Below are 24,947 nucleotides of genomic sequence, written 5' to 3'. Positions count from 1 at the left end.
CTCTCTCTTGCTCTGTCTGCTTATCTATCTAGTTGCTATTTTTGATCATCTGTTGCATTATATCACTAAAAAGAGCCATCACTTCCTTCTGCTAGCTCTAGCAGAGTTATCAGGGTGCGAGTGAAAGAGCAGGAGGTGAAAGTGGTTGAGAATTTCTTTGTTGGGCGGAAAAAAAACTAAGTGTGATAAATCAACCAAAATCAAGCCCTCAGTTGTGCTTTAAGTACAGTTTGGTTTATTAGATATGTACAGAGATATGTACACAGTACAGTATATAAATCATCCATGCGAACAGAACGACACCCGTTAACGCCGTCGATAAACTACAGGTTTTCCACAAAGCAAGTAGAACCATAAAATCATACCGGATTAGAGGAAAATTAACTGATCAGTCCAATGAATTCGCACACGATGTTGTTGTATCGTTTAGAGCTTCATGAATATTTTAAAAAAGGTAGTTAGAAAGTAGACGAAAGAGTTCATTGTGTCTTGGTGTCGTGTTCCTGTCAAATAGACTTACATGAGAAAGCAGCAGCAGCAAAAAAAAAAAAAAAATCACAACTGTAGTCTGTGTGTTGAGTGTTGATTTTTACATAAACCACGAGATGGACAGAATTGGGACAAATAAAAAAAAAGGTAAAGATGAGACTTTAGTTTAAAAAAAAAAAAAACACTTCAGACCAGGAAGTGCTGCCCACGTTTCACCAACAGCGTTTTTTGTGTAAACTCTGATGTCTCTGAACGATCTCGTGTGAATGGAATAAAAAAAAAAAAAAAAAGTCATACGCGATGCGCTGAAACGGGCAGGAAACTGTCGTTACACCTCACAGAAAAGTCAGTGACTGGAACTGTGATTTCAACACCGTGTTGAAAATCAGCAGCGATGTATGAAAGTAGTTTGAATAATTCGTACAAATTTATCCATGTGCATGGAGTGGACAAAGCGCCTGACGATGACGGTGTTGTTTACGCGTCTTAAGATTTTAGCGGTTTTATTTACATTTTTTTTCCTCTGTCAGTTCATGAAATTAAGAAAAAAAAATTTGTATTCACTTAAAAGTATATTTTCAAAGTTTACCCCTCATCTATCCTTTATGAAATTCAGCGTTTTATTTAGCGTGCATGGATGATCGACTGTTTTTTTTATCTCGCGCGTACGTTATTACGTCGAGTCGGCTAGCTTTCTTTAACCTGTTAGACTTTTTTTGAGCTACCTCGTGAGAATAGACTATAATAAACTGATGATTTGTCCATCCCTGAAGTGATCACGGATTAACTCGGGTGTTTAAGAAGAAGCCGAAGAACGTTTGTCGTCGTTTTTTTAAATTCATCCCGTGCTGCACGTTCCACAAGTTTTCCTATAGCGTTGATGAGCACGGAATTCACCTCACTGAGATTTACAGGGTTGATGGATGTTGGACAATAGCAGCGGCTACACGATTTAGTGTCGTCTCGTTTGAGCTTAAAGTTGCATCTGCAGATCCATCTGAGTTTGTCGTGAATCAACGCAAGACAGATTCTCCAGGGTCAGACATGAAGAACAGGAAAAAAAAACTAAAAAAAAATAAATAAATGTCATCGGACCCACCGGATAGACCTCGATGTTGAAAAATCTGTCGGCTGAGAGGTCCTCGATTTGTCTGCTAAGTGTTTGAAAAATACTGACACAACACGGGGTAGAAATGAGTCACGGACGCAAAAAAAAAAACGGCCAAATCAACTAAACGCAATATACATATATTTTGTATACACACTTATGTACAAATACTACTAGCAGATCCTTCATAAAAGTCCCCGTCTTTAGGCTCAGCGGATGGTGTAGATAAAAGAAGAAAGTAGACCAGGAACAGAGTGAAGCATAATGGGGAAAAAGACAGACGTTTCACATTTTGTCACATGCTCTAAGAGCTTTAGAAAATAGTCGTAGTGTTCTTACGTGTCAGACCCTTTGTTTCGGTTTGTTTCTTTCAGTGTTTAAAAAAAAAATAAATAAATTTCTACCTCATTGCCAGTGTCCTGCTCCTCAGCAAGAGCTGGAGAAGACTGAGTACTGGAGTACTGAGGTGTTGGGAGATCTGAGAAGTAAGTGTGTGTGTTGTGTGTGTGGGTGTGTTGAAAGAGAAAGAAAGAAGGCTGCTGGATGAAGAGAAAGTATCATGTCTCAGGAAGCTGGCTGATGTCTGTCAGGTTGGTGTCGTTGAGGATGGCACGGATTCGCTCTAAAGAGTCTGCCTGCCGGATTCTCTCTAACTGGACCTGAGAGAAAAGAAGGGGGGGAAGAAAAAAAAAAAGAATTAAGCATGACCAAGTGTACTGAAGTTGATGCTTTCCATACTGGCTGCATATACTGTATGTTGTTTTAATGAAAGGGAACAGCATTTTTATTCACTGAAGGCTTTTGAGATTTACACATTCTAGCAGTTTCTAACTAACTAAATTGTCCCCAGGATGCTCAGTCCCTGACTGCCTTCTGATTAGGTTAAGTCTGTTTAATTAATTGAACAGTCATAGGCAAAATGTTATTTACCTGTAGAGTCTGTGAAAGCTTGACAAAGTCTCTCTGGACCTGCTCGCTGACATCCAGCTCTGTCTGTAGTCTTTGTGCTTTGTCCTTTTCCTCAAACACTTGAGTCTCTAGTGCTGTCTGTTTTATAATAAACAAAAGAGAGACAGGATTCAGAGCTAGCTCGCTTTTTTCCTGAAGGTTTTGATCCCTGGTCATCCTTTACAGGGTGTCAAATGTTTGCCGTAGTGAAGTGGATTAAGTCTCTTCGCAGATTTGTTTGACTCAACAATTTTTTTTCATAATTCAAGTCTTTTTTTGTGGTGGGGATGTGGTAGCCTAGTGGTTTAGGTGTTGGGCTACCAATCGGAAGGTTGTGAGTTCGATTCCTACATCCACCAAGCTGCCACTGCTGGGCCCCTGAGCAAGGGCCTTAACCCTCAATTGCTCAGTTGTATAAAGACGAGATAATGTAAGTAAGTCTCTCTGGATATAAGGGCGTCTGCTAAATGCTGTAAGTGTAAAATGTTTTTTTTTTTTTCCGTCAGTCTAAATTGGTGTGTGAATGTCATCCATGGACGAAATGTGACTTCTCTATTTATTTGACAACCTTTCGCAAAAAATTGGAAACATGCTGTTCGGGAGCCAAAAGAGTCGACTCTTTAGTGGTGAATCAGACCGGATGATCCGTCTTGTTAAACAGATCTGAAATTCGTGTTTTTCTAGAATGAGCTCGTCACAAGCTTTAGGATATTGAGGGTTGTAATCTGATTGGCTAGTTGTACACAGGTTTATACACTGTTTTCCAAAATCAAAGCCTTTGAAATCTTTTGAACACGACGACACGGCTGTTTCAAACGAATAAAAAATATTCGTAGTAAAATATGGACATTTAAATCAGGTGGAACATTAAATAAAGCCTCAGGTTATGCAAATTGACTTATATCCAAATTGTCTCTGTTAGCAATTCTAACCGAAAAGAGAGGAACGTGAGGTGAATCCGTGTTGTCGTGGATGATCGCACCTTGCTATTGAGGGCATCTTTGAGCTGTTCCTCCAAGCTGCTTTTCAGCCCCTGGACACTTTCTAACGCTTGGCTCTTCTCCGCCAGGCTGCTCTCTAGCTGTTCGCATCAGAACAAAACACAACGGTTCAGGATCAGCCCAATTCAAACAGCTTCAGTCCAATTTCCTTAGAATCAGTTCAGCTGGGGTTCTTTACCTGCTCTTTTTCAGTCTTGACTCGTTCCAGCTCCGTCTTCAGGCTGGAGAAAGACGCTGGAATAGAAGACGGAAGATTGTGATGAAATGTCCCATGAGCGATCCTGAACATTAGTGCTGGCTTAATATAAGTACATCACATAGGGGCAATGACATTATACCACAGCGTTTGCTGCTGAATTCTCAGATCTGATTGGTCGGATGTTCCTAGAACAGTAGCTCAGATTGCAAGGATTCTATTAACATACTTGTTCTAACTTACCGTTTCTTTAATAACAAAATGCACGAAGACGTTTACGTGTAATTTAACAAAAAACATTTTTGTTTATCAGGTGATTCTTGCTATTAGGAGATTTATTTTATACTTTTTCCAGGGTAACTGGTAACTGGAAATTTTCTGCCACAATCATCTGTTTACAGCTGCTTTAAATGTCAGCGACAAATGTCATCCTTTTCTATTGAGAAATGTCACTCACTCTATTGAGAAAGGGCATTCACTAAATTCCAGGGGTTTCGTTACCACGACGTAAAGTGGGCGTGTTTCTGGAGGTCTTGGAAAAATGCCCTCTTTCAAAAAAAACAAAAAAAAAACAGCATACCTACCATGGATAATGAAGGACAAAACAGTCATACAGGTAGATTTTATATTTTATATCTATTATGCTTTATTATCTTACATTTAAGCTATTTTCGAAAACAAATAAACAACCAAAAACTACGGTTAGGGTTAGATTATCAAATAGGCCACGCCCACCCGATGACACTATCTGTTACGCTGTTCTGAAATCCCTGGAAATAAGTGCATTCCGTTGGAAAAGCTGTGGTATAAGAGGAACAAAACCTCAAAATGAACTTCAGCTGGAAAACAATCAACACGGTCACGTCGTTGATTATTCTCATAAAACAGCGTGATTACTAGAATCTAGAACTCCTGCGTTTCGTTCCTTATTGCCGTTGTGAAAGGGTTACGACGTCTTTCGTTCTGTAATCGGTTCATCTCCAGCGTTCTACAAGATATTACCGTGCAATAACCTTGCTTTAGTGTTAATTTCGTCAACAACCTTTTTTTTTCATGACTAAGACGAGACGATGACAAGACTGCACCACTGTCCAAAAACGCTGACTAAGACTAAATTAACACGCATTATTGTTGACGAAAAAAGACGAGACGAAAATGTTTTGTATAAAATAAAAACGAAGATAAAATCTCTCTTCATTTTCGTCTACAATTGTCTCTGCTTTTTCATCAGCTGTTACGCCTTTAAAATATTCAGAACGGGTTCGCGGCTTCGCGCTGTTTAGTGTGTGTGTAGAAACAATTCGTCCACACGCCACTCAAAAAAAAAAAAAATCCTGAGCGCAAGTCCACCCCTGGTCTAGTCAGGATTTTTGTGTTAAATTATATTTCCTGTCGCTGCGCAGGCTCTTTTATTGTTCATGACAGCTTATGTCCCGATGACCGGTCTTTGCATTACGATTAAAAGCAGGAACAATAAAGTAAAAAATGTGATGTGCAGTCAAGTTCGAGTGAAACATATGTGAAACACTTTTTTTTACCAAAATGTTTATCAGTAATAATCTCAATAATAATGTGTTATTTTAAAAAAGACTAAAATTTTTTTGACTAAAACTAGACTAAAATTAAAAGACTTTTAGTCGACTAAAACTTGACTAAAGATACCTTGAGTTTTCTTTTGACTAAAACTCGACTAAAATGACGAGACTTTTAGTCGACTAAAACTTGACTAACAAAAAAGATATGTGAATGACTAAATATGACTAAAACTAACAAGGACATTTGGCACAAGACTAAGACTAAATTAAAAATAGGTGACAAAATGAACACTACCTTGCTTAATGTTATTTTTTGACATGGAAAACAAACTTGACTGACACCATCGACGAACACACAAGAACAACATGCTACACAAAGATTTGGTCTAAACACATAGCCGTGTTGTTTTCTTGCAGATGTGCAAGCGGTGCCGTCGCTCAGGAACACGGTGTGCTCGGATGGGATTAATGTGATGTGATGTGTACGGTTAGACAGTTAAAATGGCATTAGTTACTACCGGCGTAGAGACAGACAGACAGCCGAGACACATGTTATACACTCAGCCAGTGAATCATACCTTCCAGGATGTCTGAATGTCCCCAATAGAGGAAGAGGGAGAAGGTGAGGGGGGAAACAAAAGATTTGAATCAGAGCAGATGAGAGAAACTGGCTCCTTTTCGTACAGGCATTATGCAAGAAATTAATTTCTTAATACTTGATTGGATCGCAACAACAAACTTTTCCTGACATTTAAGGGTGGTGAAACAATTTATCACAAGCTTTAGTGTGATGACAGAAAACTAAACGCAGATTAAAAATGGAGGCACAAATGGAGAAGAGGCTTGCTGGAAACTTTGCTGGGAAAAATCGCAGGATCTTTACAAACCTCTGGCCCTGTAGCTAGACTATAGTCTGATGATGTGCCTTGAGCTACATAATTTACATAAATGTAAGTGATTTGATGAATTTGAGAATCTTCTACAGAAGCCGGTCCCTGTTTATGAAACCTAATGTTGCTGAACAACCAGTTCATCAGCTTTGCGAGTCTTTGTTTTTGGGGCTCAGATCGTGATTAAGCCAGTCAACTAGATGGAACAGTCTAGGATTTGTTATCTGCTGTAATTTTCCACCAAGAAAACTAGCCATCTTATCTTATGATCCGGAATCAACCCTGTTGGTCCAACCAGCTTTAACCTCAACCTAGTTTTCTATAACCAGCTTCTACACACACACACAAACACACCTCTTATAATTAAGGCCCTGAAGCTTCGACAAAACACACGCGCTTACCAATCTCCTCTTTGCAGCCCTCGATCTCCAGCTGTAGTGTGTCCTCAAGGTTCTCTTTGAGGCACTGCTCTGCCTGGATCTGTTCCTTCAGGAACAAGATCTCGGCCTTCAGTTTCTCTTCCAGGTGCTCGGACGCCGTGTGCACCGAGACGATGTCCTCGCGGTACTGCAGCACTAATGACTGGAGTTCCTTCGGAGGGAAGAACATTGAACTTTAAAAGACCCTTTAAGTTCATAATCCATGATTTAGGAGCTAAAATTAGCAGTAACTCTCCTGAAAAAGAATCCCATGGATACGTATGCAAAAAAAAACAAAACAAAAAACAATATAACATTGCCTCAACAATAATATCCACAACGTAAAAAAATATCGCTGACGTTTAATCAGCGGCTGTGTTCGGAAATGTGGATCTCAGCGGTACCTGGATGGTTGCGGGCATCTGGAAGTTCTCATCCTGCTGTAGCGTCAGGTGAAGTCTGTGTTTGCCCTGTAGACTGTCGTTTTCTCTCTGCAGTCTGCTCAGCTCCTCAGCCACCTGTTCCCTAGACTTCAGCAACACAGCCTGGACACACACACACACACACATCAGCCTACACAGATTTTTACACCATATTCGGGTGCTTTATATCTGGAGCACATTTTGAGCTGAAAAAGAAAACCGCTCACTCTAACTACAGTAGCTTGATATCTAGGTTAGGTTATTAGCTTTTCAGAACGTAAAGATGAAATAATAGTTTAATTTGCCTTCGCCGCAGCTTCTGAGGTTGCATCATGTCGCAAAAAACAGACAGATTTTTATTTTTGGGTTCTACATTGGAACATTAGTCATCAAAGATTTACGACATATTGACGTAATCATTTGGCTTTTCTTATGACTTGACTTGATGAAGAGGTTACAAATGTGCCGGATGTTACGCAGCGACAAATATACGTTTGCCACGTACTGTCTGCCTCTACTAGCGCTGGCTTTTGAGAAAATGTTTTAGACTGTAACAGACAAGAAGTTACCTGTTTCTTTTATTGTATTATTTTGCTCCTTTATGCTTGGTGATTTCTTAGGGGTAGCTACAAATCAGTTGCTTTTCTTTTTCTTGTGTCACTTGTGTCTCTTCATGGGCTTCATTATGAGAGCACTTAATACTGATTGAAGACCTTGAAGCCCAGTTTAGAACAAGCTGGAAGACAGCAATTGTCTCTCAATGTGAATCATGGGATTTAAACATTGCATCGCACTCAGATAACCGTGTGGATTTAAAGCTCATCTCATCTTCATCATCACTCATCAAAAAAAACTGGGCATTCAAACACTAAGTTTACTCCTCATTGACTCATTAAAAAATAAAAAAAAAATAATAAAAAAAAAGAGGACAATGCTTACTTGCAAGTTTATTCATTTACTTGGGGCACTTGGGGGGAAAAATAAAATAGTCCCCCAAGTGTATATAAGCACTTGGGGGGAAAATAAAATAGTTGTAAAAGCTTATTTGTTTTGTGAAGGTGTGTATATCAGTACATGTCAAAAATCTGAACCCCTCAGAGTAACATCTAAAAAAAAAAAAACAAATGAAGTGTTACAAGACACACGCATGAAATTGACAAGAAGCGCTGAAACACCATGCCACTCACTCAGACGTGTTTTTCTGTCTTCTAAACCGAAGGAACGCATGACTTGTAAAATGAATTACAGACGGCAGCACAGCAAATTTCAATACCCCACCCGGCTACTTTGCCTGCCGCTGCTCTGCTGTGCGTGATTTTTTGCAGCTATTGTTCAACCGGTGATTGCCGAGAACTCCCTTTTGACAAGCACTAACTGAGTGCTGCTTGCTTCTGGCGAAGGCAAAACCGTTGAGGTATTTAAACTATGGACTTCAGAAGCTCGAACTTCCTCAACACTGACCGGAAGCTGACCTTTTTTAACCTAAAGAAAAGCTTGAACGCTCACAAGATTATACACATTTTATACACACATCTCTAACCATTAGTCGTGGCCTAATGGTTAGAGAGTCTGACTCCTAACCCTACGGTTGTGGGTTCGAGTCTCGACTGAGGTGCCCTTGAGCGAGGCACCGAACCACCCCAACTGCTCCCCGGGCACCGCAGCATAAATAGCTGCCCACTGCACCGGGTGTGTGTTCACAGTGTGTATGTGTGTGTGTTCACGGCTGTGTGTGTGCACTTCGGATGGGTTAAATGCAGAGAACGAATTCCGAGTATGCGTCACCGTACTTAGCCGTACGTCACGTCACAACATGAACAGAGCTGATGATTTCTGTTACACCATTCAGCACAAATCAGAAATCAAATTAGTTGTCTTGCACTAGTACTATAGGTTATTTGTTTAACTAGTGAATGATTGATTGCATAAAGTAATGGATCCTTTCACACCAAATAATAGAAATAATATTCTCTTTCCATTGAAAACCAGTCCAGTAACCAAACAGACTCGGCAAGACAACATGGAAATAACTATCAAAGGGGCGGAGCCAGCAGCTTTTTTTATTCCTGATTGGTTAAGCTTAATGTCCAACACCATATCATAACAAAAAAGTAATGTTTTTTTTTTTAACAAGCATGCTTATCAAAAATGTTGTCTGGTTGTCAGGCAAGTCTTATTAACGAACACATAACCTGAATATTGTATGTTGTACTGCTTCTGATTATGATATCTGACGATGATGATGCATAGATGTAGTCGCATTGATTGGCGTCACCCTGAGTCAAACTGGCGGAAGATCGATCTAAAATCTCCCGTTACAGCCAAATATCAACGTATAGTCATTTAGTGTTTTTTTTTTTTTTTTGGTCTTTGTGTGTGTGTGTGACGCGACCGTACCATCTGCTCCTGGGTGTTCCTCTTGGCCTGGCTAAAGGCTTGTTGGAGTTCGCTCAGCATCGACTCCGACTCCTGGACTTTCTGCATTAGTGCTGAGACCTTTGGGACACAACCGTGTCAGGCATCAAATATCAGTGTTTCAATTTCCACTGTGTGTGTGTGTGTGTGAGATTTTTAATCACTGTTAAATGTTGACAAGGTGGCACACGGCGATGCCGAAAATGATTCTTACCTTAGCGTTGGTTTCTTCTTGGCCCTGCTTCACAGAGTCTTCCAACTCCTGCTTCTCGCTCATCGTCCTCTCTAGTTGTTCGTTGGCTTGCCGAAGCATTGCCTGCAGTTTCTTCACCTAAACAGGACAGAGATTTTTATATACATCAATGAACCACCAGTCACCACTGGCTGTGCTTCAAACCTACTCGCAGTTCACAGCAGAAAATTGTCTGACCTGATCTCGTGTCTCCGCCTCCTGCCCCTGAATGACCTGAAGCTGCTTCTCGTAATTAGAGCACATATCACAACGCCGGCCCAACTTCCTCCCTGCGTTCTTCAGCTGAACAAAACAAGAACAGTGGACGGTGTGAACGTATAATAATTAAATAACACACAGACGTTCGAAGTTCGTTCCGATTTGTCATGTGGTTCATACACAACAGCTCAGATGACAAATTATGATCACGCTGCCAGCGACAGATAGTTTTATTTTTGTCTTTGCATGTTCCTCAGTTAGGGGTCTTCCACAGTCACATGATTGAAAAGGTTTGTAATGAAAAGACTAGGACAGATTTTTAAAGAAATGCTTACATTACAAAACTAACCTCTGACACAGGCCACTTCTGCATGACCTTATCCTCTTACCTACCACTGCGTATTAATTGCCACCACATCTCATTTCAGTGAAATATTATTCACACGTATTTTCTGTCATTTTATTTCTCCTACCTCCTGCTGAAGCAGGTTCCACTCCGAGTCGCTGACCAAACGGTATCCGGCTGGAGGCAGGTAAGTGGCGTCAAGGCGCTGTGAGATGCTCGAGAGCAGCGACGCCGTCTCCTCCTGCTCTGGTGTCATGGCCTTGATTGCCTTCTCCTGGTCCTTAGTGAGTAGGAAAGGCAGGGAGCCGATGGAGGGTGCCACCAAGGGGGAGTACTCGGCGCCGACCAGCGGGCCAAAGTCCGGCTCGTCCAGGTTGCTGGCTGATTTGGCTTTGTGGTTCAGTCCTTGAGGTTGCAGAGTGTTTCCGGAAGAGCCCAGGCTGTCTGTAGACTGCACTCGACGGAGACTGTCTCTACAGAGGTCGCAAGAGTCAGGCCTGTCCTCGTCCAGCGAGTGTATCGAGCTGTGGATGCTATGGTTCAGGTGGGACTAACGTGAGAGACACAGAACACAATTTAGAAGGCTCTGGACCTTGTGAGCATAGATAGTGATAAAATAAGGAAGTTTAACTAAGTAAAGCCCAGTTCCACATGCAAGATTTACTACTTGTCGTAATTTATAATATACCTCCTGTGTTGGTTCTTTAAACGCTCCTAATTATTCACTCGTTTATAAATCACTTCATGGCTTAGGCCCGAAATACATGACAGATATGCTAATTAAATATAAACCAAGCAGACGACTCAGATCATTAGGATCAGGTCAGTAAGAGATACCAAGGGTTCACTCAAAACAAGGTGCGTCAGCATTTAGTTATTATGCCACCTATAACTGGAATCAGCTTCCAGAAGGGATCAGATGTGCTTCAACAGTAGACACTTTTAAATCAAGATTAAAAACACATCTGTTTAACTCTGTATTTACTAAATGATCACTGTGCTGCTTCACACTGACTGCACTTTTTATCCAAATCACTTTTACTCCTGTTTTATTCTTTTTAACATATTTTAAACTGTTTTTATTGAAATCACATTTATTTTCTTTAATTGTTCTTTGTTTTTATAATGATTTTATCGTATGTCTCTTATTTTTACATATATTTTTTTTCTCTCTTATAAACTGTTTTCTAATTTCTACGTAAAGCACTTTGAATGACCTCTGTGTATGAAATGTGCTATACAAATAAACTTTTAAAAAAATACTTCAATTTATTTGCATAGCACTTAACAATTCACATTGTCTCAAAGCAGCTATACAGAATTATAGAAAAAGAGGAGAAAAAAAATAAAGAAACAAATAAATGAATACATACATTTAAAGTTTAAAATTTATTTAAAAATATTAATTAAAAATTTTAAATACTATGTATATATATATATCTATATCCCTATCCCCAGTGGCAAAGAAAAACTCCCTGAGAGGATATGAGGAAGAAACCTTGAGAGGAACCAGGCTCAGAAGGGAACCCATCCTCATTTGGGTGACACTCTACAGTAAATAGTGTAAATGTAAATAATGCTTTAAAATTGTCCATTTATCTCCTTTTTCACCTGGAGAATAAATCACATTTCATGGTTATTTCTTGTCCCTGCATTTTTCTTTTGCTTACTACACCCACAAAAATGACCCCAACCATAAATGTTACTCCTCACCCCAGACAACTTCTCAAAGGTTGTAACAGTCCTTTCTACAACAGTTTAAAATAAAGAGATGCACCCGAGAGCTCCCGAGGATCTAATGGGTCAGCACAAACTGAGTTCACCATGGACTCTACACTTATTCCTTCCTGTCAAAGTCTTCAAATGATTGCTGATAAAGACCAGACCGTACAGCTGACTGACGCAATAAAGGCATGGCGGTCTCCGTGCAGCCCCCACATTAGTTTAGTCACACTGAGGGAAGCTGGATCGTAACTCAAAACTATGATCAGGTATTCAGTCAACGATTATTTCAAACGGTTCGAATTTTTTTTTTACTATCATTCAAGTTGAAAGGCAAATGGTTGATTTTGTCGTGTTATGTTTTAGAATACTGTGAATTTGGTACCTCCTCTATTGAAAGGCCTAGGAAAGAGTCCTCGGCGGCCTCGGTGTGGTCTGCACCATCGTCGTCACCAGCTTCTTGAGCCTGACTGAGCCGTTCCTTCTCGTCCTCCTCCTGAATAAAACGCGTTTATATCAATAAACATCGGCATGCGAATTTGATTTGCAAACAAATTTAAAATAAACGAAGGAGAGTATATATCGTCGCTGTCGGGCGGAATCCTCGTATCTCCAAAACTGTTATTTTTCATTTAATTAAAAAAACGCCGTACCTTATCTGCAGTGCACAGGGTTTAGTCCGCGTTGCAGTGGATTGTCTTGCGCTAAATTCCTGTCCTCAGACGAGCACCAGAACTAGCGGGGGTCAAGATTTTTTTTTCTTTGAGCCCAGTGTTTTGAAGACATTTACCTCAGAAGACGTGTTGATTCGTTGTGACTCTTATTAAGGAGAAATATGCCGTGAAGCTCTCTTGTGCTCAAGCTATTTTCAAGACTTTAGATTGGTTAATAACTTGTAAAAATAACAGACCCACGTGGGGACTGACCAATAGCATGGATATGTGAAAAAATATGAAATTGACCAAATTTGGACATACGAGGTTTTCGCCCGACAGCGACGATATAATGCATCATAAAGAGGTGTAATGTTTGACTAAATGGTGAGCTGTTGTACCTGGTCCCTCCTCTTCATCTCCTCGACCTGGCGCAGCTGTTCAGAGCTCAGCACGCTTTCTATGCGTTGCATGTCTCGCATCAGCAGCCGCTGCGACTCCAGGAACTGGTCGTTGGCGCGCTGCCAAGTGTTCTTCAACTGGTTGTGCTGTTGACGCTCCAGCTCCAACATGTGACACACTGCAAATATAGATTTAATTTCTAGCTGATAGCCAGCCATCCAGCCATCCATCCATCCATCCATCCATCCGCACATCTAAATTCTCTATCACCTACTACTTATTATTTTCTACACAGGGTCATGAAGAACCAAGAGTCTATCACAAGGGACTTGGGCACAAGGTATGGGACACTGTAGACAGATATATAAATTATTCTAACCACATTTTTATTATCAGGACTGGTGCAGCTGCTTAATATGAACTAAAGGAAACACCCAGTGAGACCTTGAAACAGCGTTACTAGACGGATCAACAACACTAAATACGCACCTTCATGGAGTTCTTTCCGAAGCTTCTCTGCGTCCTCCTGGAGGACAGATTTCTGGGTATTGAGGACAGCGACGTACATCTCTAAATCGGTCCGACACGACTTCTCAGCCTCGAGGACATGGTTGAGCTCCTTCACCTGTGAGACAAGAACAAATACCAGAAATGTATGACATCATTTTACAATCTGTACAAATTTATTTCTAAGAAAATTCTCCAAAAACTACAGAGGAAGGTCAAATCAGGCATTTTTACATTAATAGAGTAAAGAAAGGGAAACCAATAATAAAAAGACAGTGTAACTTTCACTTCCTCAAAGCCGACCTTAGCTGCCTCGAGTTCTTTAACCCTCTCTTCTGCACTCGTCAGCTTGGCCTTCAGGGTAGCGATTTCATGCTCCATTGGCATCACCACAGAACGAAGTTTCTCTGCATCCTCCTGCGCCTAAGGGGAAACCAGCTTCCGCTCAGTCACTTTTTTTCTGAGAAAACATGACTACCGAACACCAAAATTAACCCAGTTTCTTAAAATGTTCTCTCGAACAACTGGAACCGGATTAATTAGCCTTGCGTTTGCAGGAAATGTTAGCAATCTTCACTGACCTTCTTCATATCGTTCTCCAGGTTCTCCTCCACCTGTCCCTCGGAGAGACGGCGCCGCAGTTCGGCCAACTCCCTCTCGACCCCTTCGCGATACTGCCCCCACTGCGCTCGGTCCTGCTCTAAACGCTGGTGGAACCGCACCTCGTACTCCCGCAACGTGTCTGAACAAAGGTGGGGAATTTTTCATTACCGGACTATGTTTATACGTTATATCCCTGAATACTGTAGCAATCCGGTCCATGCCCATTTTATATGGCATTTAAGTATAAAAAAAAAGTTTAGAAGTATGTAAAAATATAAGTATATTTTGTCTAAGGAATATGAACTAGCTCAATACATAATAAATAGAGCTAATTTTGAAGCAGGCCTCTGACATACGGAAAGAATATATAAAAAATGGCGACACACAGGACAAGGTCTGAGAATTCCTCTTAAAGGCCATTGACCAATATAATGTCAGTGCTAAATGAAAGCAATCACAAATAAAATTAAATAAATGAGTCTGGGGTCGGGGGCACGGTGGCTTAGTGGTTAGCACGTTCGCCTCACACCTCCAGGGTCAGGGTTCGATTCCTGCCTCCACCTTGTGTGTGTGGAGTTTGCATGTTCTCCCCGTGCCTCAGGGGTTTCCTCCGGGTACTCCGGTTTCCTCCCCCGGTCCAAAGACATGCATGGTAGGTTGATTGGCATCTCTGGAAAATTGTCCCTAGTGTGTGATTGCGTGAGTGAATGAGTGTGTGTGTGTGTGCCCTGCGATGGGTTGGCACTCCATCCAGGGTGTATCCTGCCTTGATGCCCGAGGACGCCTGAGATAGGAACAGGCTCCCAGTGACCCGAGGTAGTTGAATGAATGAATGAGTCTGGGGTCTATTTTAGCTACGGAAAATACGTTGTAAATACCACTAGTAGATGTTGGCATTATCGGCACTTCTTGTCTAAATCTTTTCAAGCTGTCCTGTAGTTCCAAAATATATCTTAGAATATAGCAAAATCCACAAAAAAAATTTTTTTTATTACGGGTTATGCCTTAGATTTTCCATTGCTCTATGGAATCTAATTCGAACCTTCTACCTTTCATGATGGCCTGTAAGGATGCCACCTCCTCCTGCCACTGCTGCTTGACCTGGTCGATGGCCTCCTGTTTTGTGCTCTCTGAGACGGTGGCCACGGCTTTGATGTTCTCCATCTCGGCCTTGGCGTTAACCAGCTGGGTGTGCACGTGGCTCAGCTCTGCCTGGGCGCTTTCCAGAGATGCCGCCTGACGCTTTAGCTCCTCTGGATTAAAAAAAGAATAAAAAGACGTAGGCTTGAATTTTCATGGTCTTAAAGAACCGTGCAAGAATATCAACTGTCCGTTAAACGGCAAGTAGTTTTAGTGGGAGGTTTATCTAATGGGAAATTATAGGCTATGTTTGACCCAAAGGTCATTTGAAGTAGGACTCCCACCAGGTTCTGCTGGTTAATCAGTGGAAAAGTGGTAGAACGGCTGAGAAACGCATTTCTTTCTAAACATTTCACTAGAAGTGCAATTCTCCAGCACTATGAAGGCTTGTTTGTGGGTAAACACGAATGTTTTAGGTGCTTGTTTAAGGCACGGCGGATAAAAGTGACAGTTACACAACTATTCACGTTTTTTTATTCAAGATTCATTTTTTTTATACACGTCTAAACACAGAAGAAGAAAAAAAGTCCATAACTATTAAAGTGTTGACAGCATATCGATTTGCATATCCGAGCTTAAGTTAAAATGTGTAACTAAAAAGGGGAAGCACTTTCATGTCATATTTTGTCTGGGAATTTACATGGCAGGTGCAGACGCCATCAGTTTTCCACGCAGTCTTTTTAATAAGAGTATATAATAAAGTGAGAATCGTTTCAAGCGCTGTGTTTGAAGGTAAACATTCCCTGTGGATGTGCACTGGACCGGTAGCTAAACATTGGCACATTCATCTAATGTGCAAAAATGTGGCTGCGTTTAAAAAGTCAGTGATAAATGATAATGATAAAGTGGAAAAAGTGCGGTGAAAATTTATTTGCGTAAACTTTAAGAGAAGTTGCACTTCCATTCTTCCTTAACATAGATTTTTATTGTTTGGAATCTTATTAATAAAACTGTCAATAAAATACGACGACATAGTGATTGATGATTGTGAGTTTGAAGCCCAGGTCTACCTGAGAACCATTTAAGGTGTAACTATATTTGGGTCAAGATCAACCCTGTCATCAACAGGAACAAAAGTAGCGACATACCTTGGCAATGTTATAGTATTTCATGCTGCTACCCATTGATTTACAATTTCGTTCCTTTCTTTGACGAACACACATACCTTCTTTAGACAAATAGAGCTCTTTGAACTTGGCACGCTTCTGGTTGAACTCCATCTCCAGCTGCTGTTTGAGCTTCAGGAACTCCGCCTTCTCTTTCTCCAGAGCCTCGATACGCTGCTGGAGAAGCCCTGTCACGGCGATAAAACATAGTTTTATTGTTTTATATTTTCATTGTTATGCTGGAACACCTTGGTTTTGGCCTCTTAGTTCCAGCAAAGGGAAACTGTAATGCTGCTGTATACACAGACATCCTGTACCACAGTTCCTGGCAACAGTATGGGGAAAAACCCTAATATAAATATGAGAGTCAGGTGTCCACAAACCTTTAGCCATGTAATTCAGTTCATAAACACGATTATGAGCTCATCTCCCAATTAAACCCAGGGTTGATCCTGGGTGTACTCGAGTATTTTAGAAAAGTATGACTGTTTTGGCCAGACTTTTTTGATTGATTTGTGATATACTGAGGATCATATGCAACCCACAAAAGCCCTAAAATACACTGCAGGAACAATTCAGGCACCTAAAGGGCTTTTTATACCTGGTCACTTCATGCATTTTCTGTGATCCGATAGCTATCCGATGGTAAAAAGACCAGGTCTAAATGCCCTCCGAAACGTTTTCGAGACGGATATAAATCCGATGGTACAAACCACTTCAGGAGGTGGTCTGGGACGCATTTCAGATGAAACTGGGCAGGTGTAAATGAATGTGGTTGTTCAAGCCACATACGTCAGCGCTATACTCCTCCCAAACAGAAGTACGTCACTCGCAGGTGATCTTTCACCCAGGCGTCTCGTCGGGTCTTAAAATGCGCTGCTGCTGCCAGCGAAAATGCAGCAAACAGTGAATGCTGTTTTTTGTAGCATAACCATCATAACCAAGAAGTTTTTTACGTCTTCTTTTTGATTGCGTTCTGAAAACCGCATACACCAAAGCGTGTTCCATTTCAATTACCCCGGAAATTAGGTCAAATATATTTGCATTTTGGGCGGGAGTAGAAAGATCTGATCGATATCCGATACGCATTTATGTGGCCTAATGTACTGTAAATGGAACAGTTTTAACAAATCAGATAGCTATCGGATCAGAGAAAACACATGAAGTGACCAGGTGTAAAAAAGCCCTAAATGCCCCACCACACATCTATATCCTCAGCAAGGTCACTCTGGTAATGCTCATTAAAATAAAATAAAAACATAGAACCTCCCCTGCTTGATGCACATATCACCGTACCAAAGGCAACTTTACAACATTATAGAATGTTACAAACACCATCACTACCTCCATTTTGGATAGAGCATATGTTACACACACACACACACAATATATTATACATGTTTCATATAATATTGCACACAAATGGTGAATATGGACGCTTTAATTTGTAACATCAGCACAGCATTATTGCTTAAAGGCTGTACTTCTGCCAGTGTTTGGTTCGACAACATTGTTACACCATGTGATTAATGTACCATCAATAATGGGCTACTAATGTTATACAGAAGCTAAATGGACACATATTTAGCATCATGCGAACTCTCTGCTCAAATAACATTTGTTGCGCCAAACAGCAACGTTTCCCCAAGCAAAGGCAGTTGGTAAAATGTCAAAACGCACAACCCGACCTCCATCCAAACAATGTACCCATTATGGCTTTCAGTCCTACATGTACACTAGATAGTTTTTACAAGTAACATCAGACACTGTAGAAAACAACATGACAAGTCTATTACATACATACATTATATATATATATATATGACACACACACACACACACACACATATATATATATTAGGGATGCCACTAATATTGAACCGTTCGGTACGACATCCACGGTTCAATACGAGCTTGTGAATTGCGTTTTTTTTCGTTTTTACGTTTAAATAATTTATGTGCTTTTTATTTCTCTCCGAATTGACTGTTTGTGTGTTCCTGTAAGTCCACGAGCTGAGATGAGGAAACTCCTGAACATTGAGCAAATGTTCAATCACTATGCTCTAAAGTTAGGGGGCGCTGAACCATCATTCCACACTTTAACATGGCGAGCGGTGGTGAAGTGAGGCTACAGTACGAGGAGGCGCCGGCGTCTTTTAAATCTGTGCTGTGGAGACATTTCGGTTTTGCTGTTGAGTTTAATGCCAAGGAAGAAAAAACGGTAAACAAAAAAATGACTGTCTGCAAGCATTGTTTTACACGTGTAGCCTACTCAAACGGAAACACTTCCAATATGATTGCACATCTGCGGCGCCATCACCCAGCAATATCAATGTCTGAAAGCAGGATAGCAGATCAGGTAATAAAGTCCTCCAAAAAACAACAGTCCCTCGCTGAATCCTTCCAACATACATACCCAACTGGTTCCGAGAGACACATGAAAATAACAAAGGCAGTGGGGGTGTTCATTGCCAAAGATTTGCAGACGTTTTCAGTGATTGGAGATGCGGGCTTTTGTCATCTTATAAAAACACTCAATCCGCGTTACAGACTACCGTCTCGCACTTTTTTCAGCACCGAGATAATTCCCGACCTCTATATGAAAAGACATGCAACAGTATTGTGTACGAATTGGCTCAAGCACAGAGCCTTGCTCTGACCACAGATGGTTGGACCTCGCGGGCAACCGTGAGTTACCTCACTGTAACTGTTCACTACATGTCGGATTGGGAAATGAAAAGCGCTGTACTCCAAACCCGTCCCCTGTATGAAAGTCATACAGGCGCAAAGTCATTTGGCAGAAGAGTTGACAAACGCAGTGAATACATGGAAGTTGAGGAGGCCAAATATGTTACTCCCAGTCACCACAGATAACGCTCCGAATATTGTGAATGCAGTTAACGAAGCTGATGGGCTGGGGCCACAGATAAGTTGTTTTGCGCATGTTGTAAACCTAGCAGCCAAGAAAGCAGTGTCAATCAACACAGTGTCCCGCCTCCTGGGGAGGGTTAGAAAAATAGTGACTTTTTTTTCACAAAAGCACCAAAGCCCACCATGTTTTGACTGTGAAGCAGGAGACACAAGTTAATTCATGATGTCACAACTCGGTGGAATACAGTACATGACACGTTGGAAAGCAGCCCGCCATCTATTCTGCCTTACTGGACAAAGATCTGAAGCTGTCTGTCAAGAACAGAACCATGTTGAATGACAGTGAACAGAAACTGGCAGAAGAACTGTTTCAGGTCCTCACACCACTGAAATCAGAACCGAACCGAACCGAAAACCGTGGTTAAAAAAACTGAGGTATGTATTGAACCGTAGGCTAACTGTATTGTTGCATCCCTAATACATATATATAAATGTACATATCGTATATAATGTGTAGTGCATTGTAAATATGTCTAATAGTACACTGTGTGTACTGACTATGTATGAGCACATTGCATCTTTTTCTCATTTGCACATTTCACCTGGTAATGAGCATTTTGCACATTTTCACTCGTATGTAAACTGTTCTTAATTTCTGTTTCTTAATTACTGTATGTAAATTGTTCTGCGATTTCTGGAGCACGCTCCCAAGAATTTTACTCACCATGGCACGTGTTGTGGTGATGTGACAATAAAAGTGATTTGACTTGACTTACAAGATCGAGACCACTAATGAACTTGTGAAGTTTGAAAACACTAGTTTACATGATGCCCCAGGGGGAAGAGGAGAGACCGAGACAGCTCTTCAGTTTGAGAGCCGTGAATCAGTTCTGCATCTTGACATATTTCCTTTTTCCTGTATATAACAAACCCTAAAGTAGAAAAAAAAAACTTTCAAGTTTCTTTTACCCTTTAATGCCGAAAAAAACCCAAGATATTACACCCTACAGTACAATCCTAATATTTGCACTGTCAGATCCCTGCTCATCAAATCCTAATCAAATCAAATCCTTTAGCATCAAATGCTAAAAGTCAAACTCAAATCTGGAAATAAATTAAAGACCTTCTTTGTACATACCAGTGCATCAAGGATTAAGGATCCTCAGATGCTTCCTACACTGAAGTTGTATAGGAAGTTGTGTAGTATGTGACGATCTAACGAGTACAAAATCAATCATCATAATTAAAAAAACAAAGGGGACCAAATAGAATCTTTGGCTACAAGTCAATTAAAACAGACCTTGCTTTATGAGCCAGAAAGAGTCAGGTGATGAGGGAATCTCTCTATGCTTAATTTTTTATACAAGTACAAAGTTTCTCACAAAATTATCACTTGAGACTGAATGACAAAGTATTTGAACAACTGACCACCACAGCCAAATGTAGCTCATCCCCAGAGTGTTGGCACAATGTCAGAAGCACAAAGCTGTACATAATGTCTTTGTATGCTGTAGCATTATAATTTCCCTTCACTATTACTTGTACCCCTTTTCCACCGGAAAGAACCGGGTGCTGGTTCAAAGTTGGTTCCACCGGCGAACCTTCTAAGAACCGGTTTGCCTTTCCATCGGCTAGAGAGCATCACAGAGCCGAGTCTGACGTCATTGTATACGTGTCATTTTACACGGCAACTTTAGCGCAGCAGCGGCAAACACACACACAATATCAACAATGGCGGATGTTGCTTTACTGTTAATGCTCATGGCTTTGTGAACCTACACTGGCATCCAAACGCGGCGAATCCGACGTGTACGTGCAGTTCCATGTGATAATTGATCATATTGCAGTAAAGTAAAAGTGTATTAAACATTAGTATACTTAAGGTACATTATCAAATGTGCTAACAGTAGCCGCGCCCCCAGCGCCGCCTACAGCCCCTGACGTAAGCGGTTCTTAAGTCTAGACCAGCAACGTTTTGGTGCTACTTAAGAACCACTTTTCCTGGTTCAGAGCAAGAACTGGTTCTAAATTAGGCTCTGGCTCCGAACCAGCACTCAAACTGCCTCGGTGGAAAAGGGGCATAAGAGGCGCAAACCTGTTCCAGCACGACAAAGCCAGGGTCCATGAACACATGAATTGCCGAGGTTGGCTTCTTACAATTCTGTCATTTAAACGTATAATTTTCAGGAGAAGGGATGAGTTTACAATGACTTATACTTGTATGCATGTACCACAAACAATTGATCAAGCAATTAAACAAGAGACTCAGGTCATCATCTCCTTAAGCAACTTTACATTTGTCTGAACTTAGATGTAAGAATGTACTGATACATCAATACTGAAGCTTGTACTGTAACTAGTACTGTATGCCATAATCTAGAGTACATCATGGCTGTAATGAGAGAGAGCAGGAGCAAGATACATTCTCATGTTAGCCACCTCTGTTCTCCCTAATAAAGATTTCAACTGTTTAAATGGCAAAGCATCTTAAACATAAATCTCAATGTGAGGAGATCCTTGGTGGCATCAAATTGTCTATATCAAAACCATACTGCTCTGGTATTGACAGATCCTGCCATTGAGCACCTTCAAAACAGCAGATGTCTGCGCAGAGATCACAACATCATCAAGGACTCTTCACATCCCAGTCACAAACTGTTTAACCTCCTTCCATCAAGAAGGAGATACAGGAACATACATACGCACCAGAACCAGCAGGTTCAGGACCAGCTTTTTTCCATCCACCATCACACTACTGAACTCTACACTACACCGTTAGAACACTGTAAAAATACTGTATAGAACTTCTGTACAATTCTACATACAATGTACATATTGTAGTTTTTTATACTCCTCATTCTCTGCACTATTTTATGTGTATCTATATATACACACCTTACTCTATATTCTGCCTAATATTTCACATTCATGTGTATATTTCTTTAATGCCATAACCTACTGTAATTTCCTTTTCTTGTTGTTCCTTTACAACAGTGTCTGCACATTTTTTCAATGCCGTAGCCTTAGAACCAATTGCAATGTCCACACATCTCTGCACTGCTATAGCCTTTATATATTTACTGTACATATGTTTACATATATACCTATATACATTACATACTGTATATGTTTACATTATATTACATGCTGTGTATACTGTATGTGTGTGTGTAATATATATATATTGTATATATGTTTACATATATACATGTATATATGCTGTGCTACATATTTATCTGCACAATTGCTATTCTTTGCACTCCTGGAAAACGCCAAACTGCATTTAGTTGCTGTGAACCTGTACTATGTAATGACCTCTTTATATCTATCTATCTATCTATCTATCTATCTAGTGCTCACTGAGGGCACTGAAAATAAGCCACTCCTTTAATGGGTTTTATATGATGTAGAGGGCGACCAACACGTGTGTCACTGTGTTATCTGTACAGACCCAGGGTCAGGATCAGATTAGCTGATGAGCTGCACAAGAGAATGCAATATACAGGTTTATTGCATCTCCATGCAAGTGCGATCCCAGACATGCATCAGAATCCTGGTGTCTGTTCTGAAACTCATCCAGCTGAAACGGCCATCTGTTCTTTAGCATCATGCACAGAAAGGTGCTTTAGTGGAAAACCCAGGTGTGAAATCGATGCTGTCAAAGTTCACCAGCACAGTGACAGCTCGGCTGCTAGCATACTGGCTAATGCTAGGAGGATCAACTGGAAAAGTGCAGGCTAAGACTCATCAGACAGTTTTTTAATTATTTAAAAAAAAAGACTTTGGGGGACATAAAACTAAGGTCGAAACGCTAATAAGTGCGAGAGGTTCACCGGCTTATTGCGCGCCGCCGAGTCCGGGGACGCGCACAGGCCCGCAGGCCTACGGCAAAGGACTCAACCTGAAATAAGCCGTAAATTAAAACGTTTAGCGTCCCACGGCTCTTACCGTCGTGCTCAGGCGGCCGGGCCGCTCCCGAGGCCTCTTCGGCCATGGCTTCCCCGGGGTAGACCTTTAATCGCCGGCTCGAAGAAACAAAACTAGGGAGTGCCAAACAAAACAGGCGACCATAGACTAGGCAACGTCATTGTAGAAACAAGGCGCATTGCGCATGCGCGAACACAATGGGAGGAGATGGGTAACGTTACTGATGTGATGTTATTAAAAAAAATACTACGCCTCGCCCTCTTTGCGTTCACATGACTGAATGAACAACTCTGCTATACACTGTCAGTTTATTATATACAGTTTTCCAAGTAAATGTACTTTTCAACAATGTCCACACATCTCTGCACTGCTATAGCCTTTATATTTATTCACTGTACATATAGTTTACATATATATCTATATATCTATATATGTAAACATATGTACAGCATGTAATATATATATATTTATATATGTAAACATATGCACAGCATGTAATATATATTATACATATTACATGCTGTACATATGTCTACATATATATCTATATATAAAAAGGGAGCAACACAGGAGCAACACCACCTGCCAGATATCATTTGCATGATAGATCATTGACATTAATGTTTCTGGGTGCTGCTGTGGCATCAGTTTAGGCACTGTGGCATTATTGAGTTTATCTGACACATTGATTGTGGACAAAAAGCAACATGTCAACAGTTATATTTTGTAGTACATGCTGTAGTATTTTAACCGTTTATAGTTACATGGTGGCTTAGGAGTTAGTATATTTGCCTTTTATATCCTGGGTGCCCTGGTATAGACTCCAGATTCCCTACAGCCCTGTGCAGGATAAGGGTACAGAAAAGAAATTCATTCATTCATCTTCTACCGCTTATCCGAACTACCTCGGTCATGGGGAGCCTGTGCCTATCTCAGGCATCAAGGCAGGATACACCCTGGACGGAGTGCCAACCCATCGCAGGGCACACACACACTCTCATTCACTCACGCACTCACACACTAGGGACAATTTTCCAGAGATGCCAATCAACCTACCATGCATGTCTTTGGACCGGGGGAGGAAACCGGAGTACCCGGAGGAAACCCCCGAGGCACGGGGAGAACATGCAAACTCCACACACACAAGGTGGAGGCGGGAATCAAACCCCGACCCTGGAGGTGTGAGGCGAACGTGCTAACCACTAAGCCACCGTGCCCCCCAGAAAATAAATATACAGATTTATTGCTGTTCAAGTGTGTTCCTGTTATCGCTTAAACTACAAGAGCTATAACTTCACCAGCCTACATTTTTTTCTCTCACTTGGATTTAATAAGACAAAAAATATAAAAAAAATCATTCGTCCTGCATTAAGACTTTCCCATATTTGCAAACTTAGGAACACAAAGTGCTGACACAAGAGACTTCTTCCATGAACTTTAAATAAACAATTAATCGTCACAAAAATGTTGACAAAGTGTTATAAAATATACTTGTTTGTATTGTTGTAATATAAGCTTATTATATATTACATGATATCTGACACATACACTGTATTAAAAAGAGAGAAGTCAGTGTATGTATACTGTAATACATTTATATTTATTAATGATAAAATCAGTAGTTGGAGTAGTTGGGCATAAATCATTATTCATTTTTATTATTAAGTGATTTATAAATGTTTGTGTATTAAGTACTAATATTGCACCATGCCATAAGGCAACTAATGACAGCTGATACAGATTTATAAATTTAATTTAATTAACCTCTTTTCTTTAGACTCCTGCTTGACTATGCA

At 40.7% G+C, this 24,947-nt stretch overlaps 1 protein-coding gene across 1 annotated transcript; it reads right to left on the bottom strand.

The window, feature by feature from the left end:
- Positions 1-212: 212 nt before the first annotated feature.
- On the bottom strand, positions 213-23,331 carry rabep1 (rabaptin, RAB GTPase binding effector protein 1). The gene is made up of 18 exons (XM_060862781.1): positions 23,173-23,331; positions 16,413-16,541; positions 15,157-15,360; positions 14,086-14,246; positions 13,808-13,927; positions 13,487-13,622; positions 12,997-13,175; positions 12,328-12,438; positions 10,348-10,770; positions 9,854-9,958; positions 9,638-9,754; positions 9,406-9,504; positions 6,991-7,131; positions 6,569-6,758; positions 3,725-3,780; positions 3,528-3,626; positions 2,528-2,644; positions 213-2,256 (listed from the first exon to the last, which is right to left on the bottom strand). The coding sequence occupies exons 1-18, from the start codon at positions 23,216-23,218 to the stop codon at positions 2,155-2,157; spliced, it is 2,535 nt and encodes an 844-aa protein (XP_060718764.1). The 5' UTR covers positions 23,219-23,331; the 3' UTR covers positions 213-2,154.
- Between the last annotated feature and the right edge of the window lie 1,616 nt (positions 23,332-24,947).

This window comes from Tachysurus vachellii, chromosome 26, assembly GCF_030014155.1.
Source record: "Tachysurus vachellii isolate PV-2020 chromosome 26, HZAU_Pvac_v1, whole genome shotgun sequence".
Taxonomy (NCBI): domain Eukaryota; kingdom Metazoa; phylum Chordata; class Actinopteri; order Siluriformes; family Bagridae; genus Tachysurus; species Tachysurus vachellii.
The sequence above is the reverse complement of the archived record's forward strand: the minus strand, read 5'-3'. Positions and strand labels throughout refer to the sequence as shown.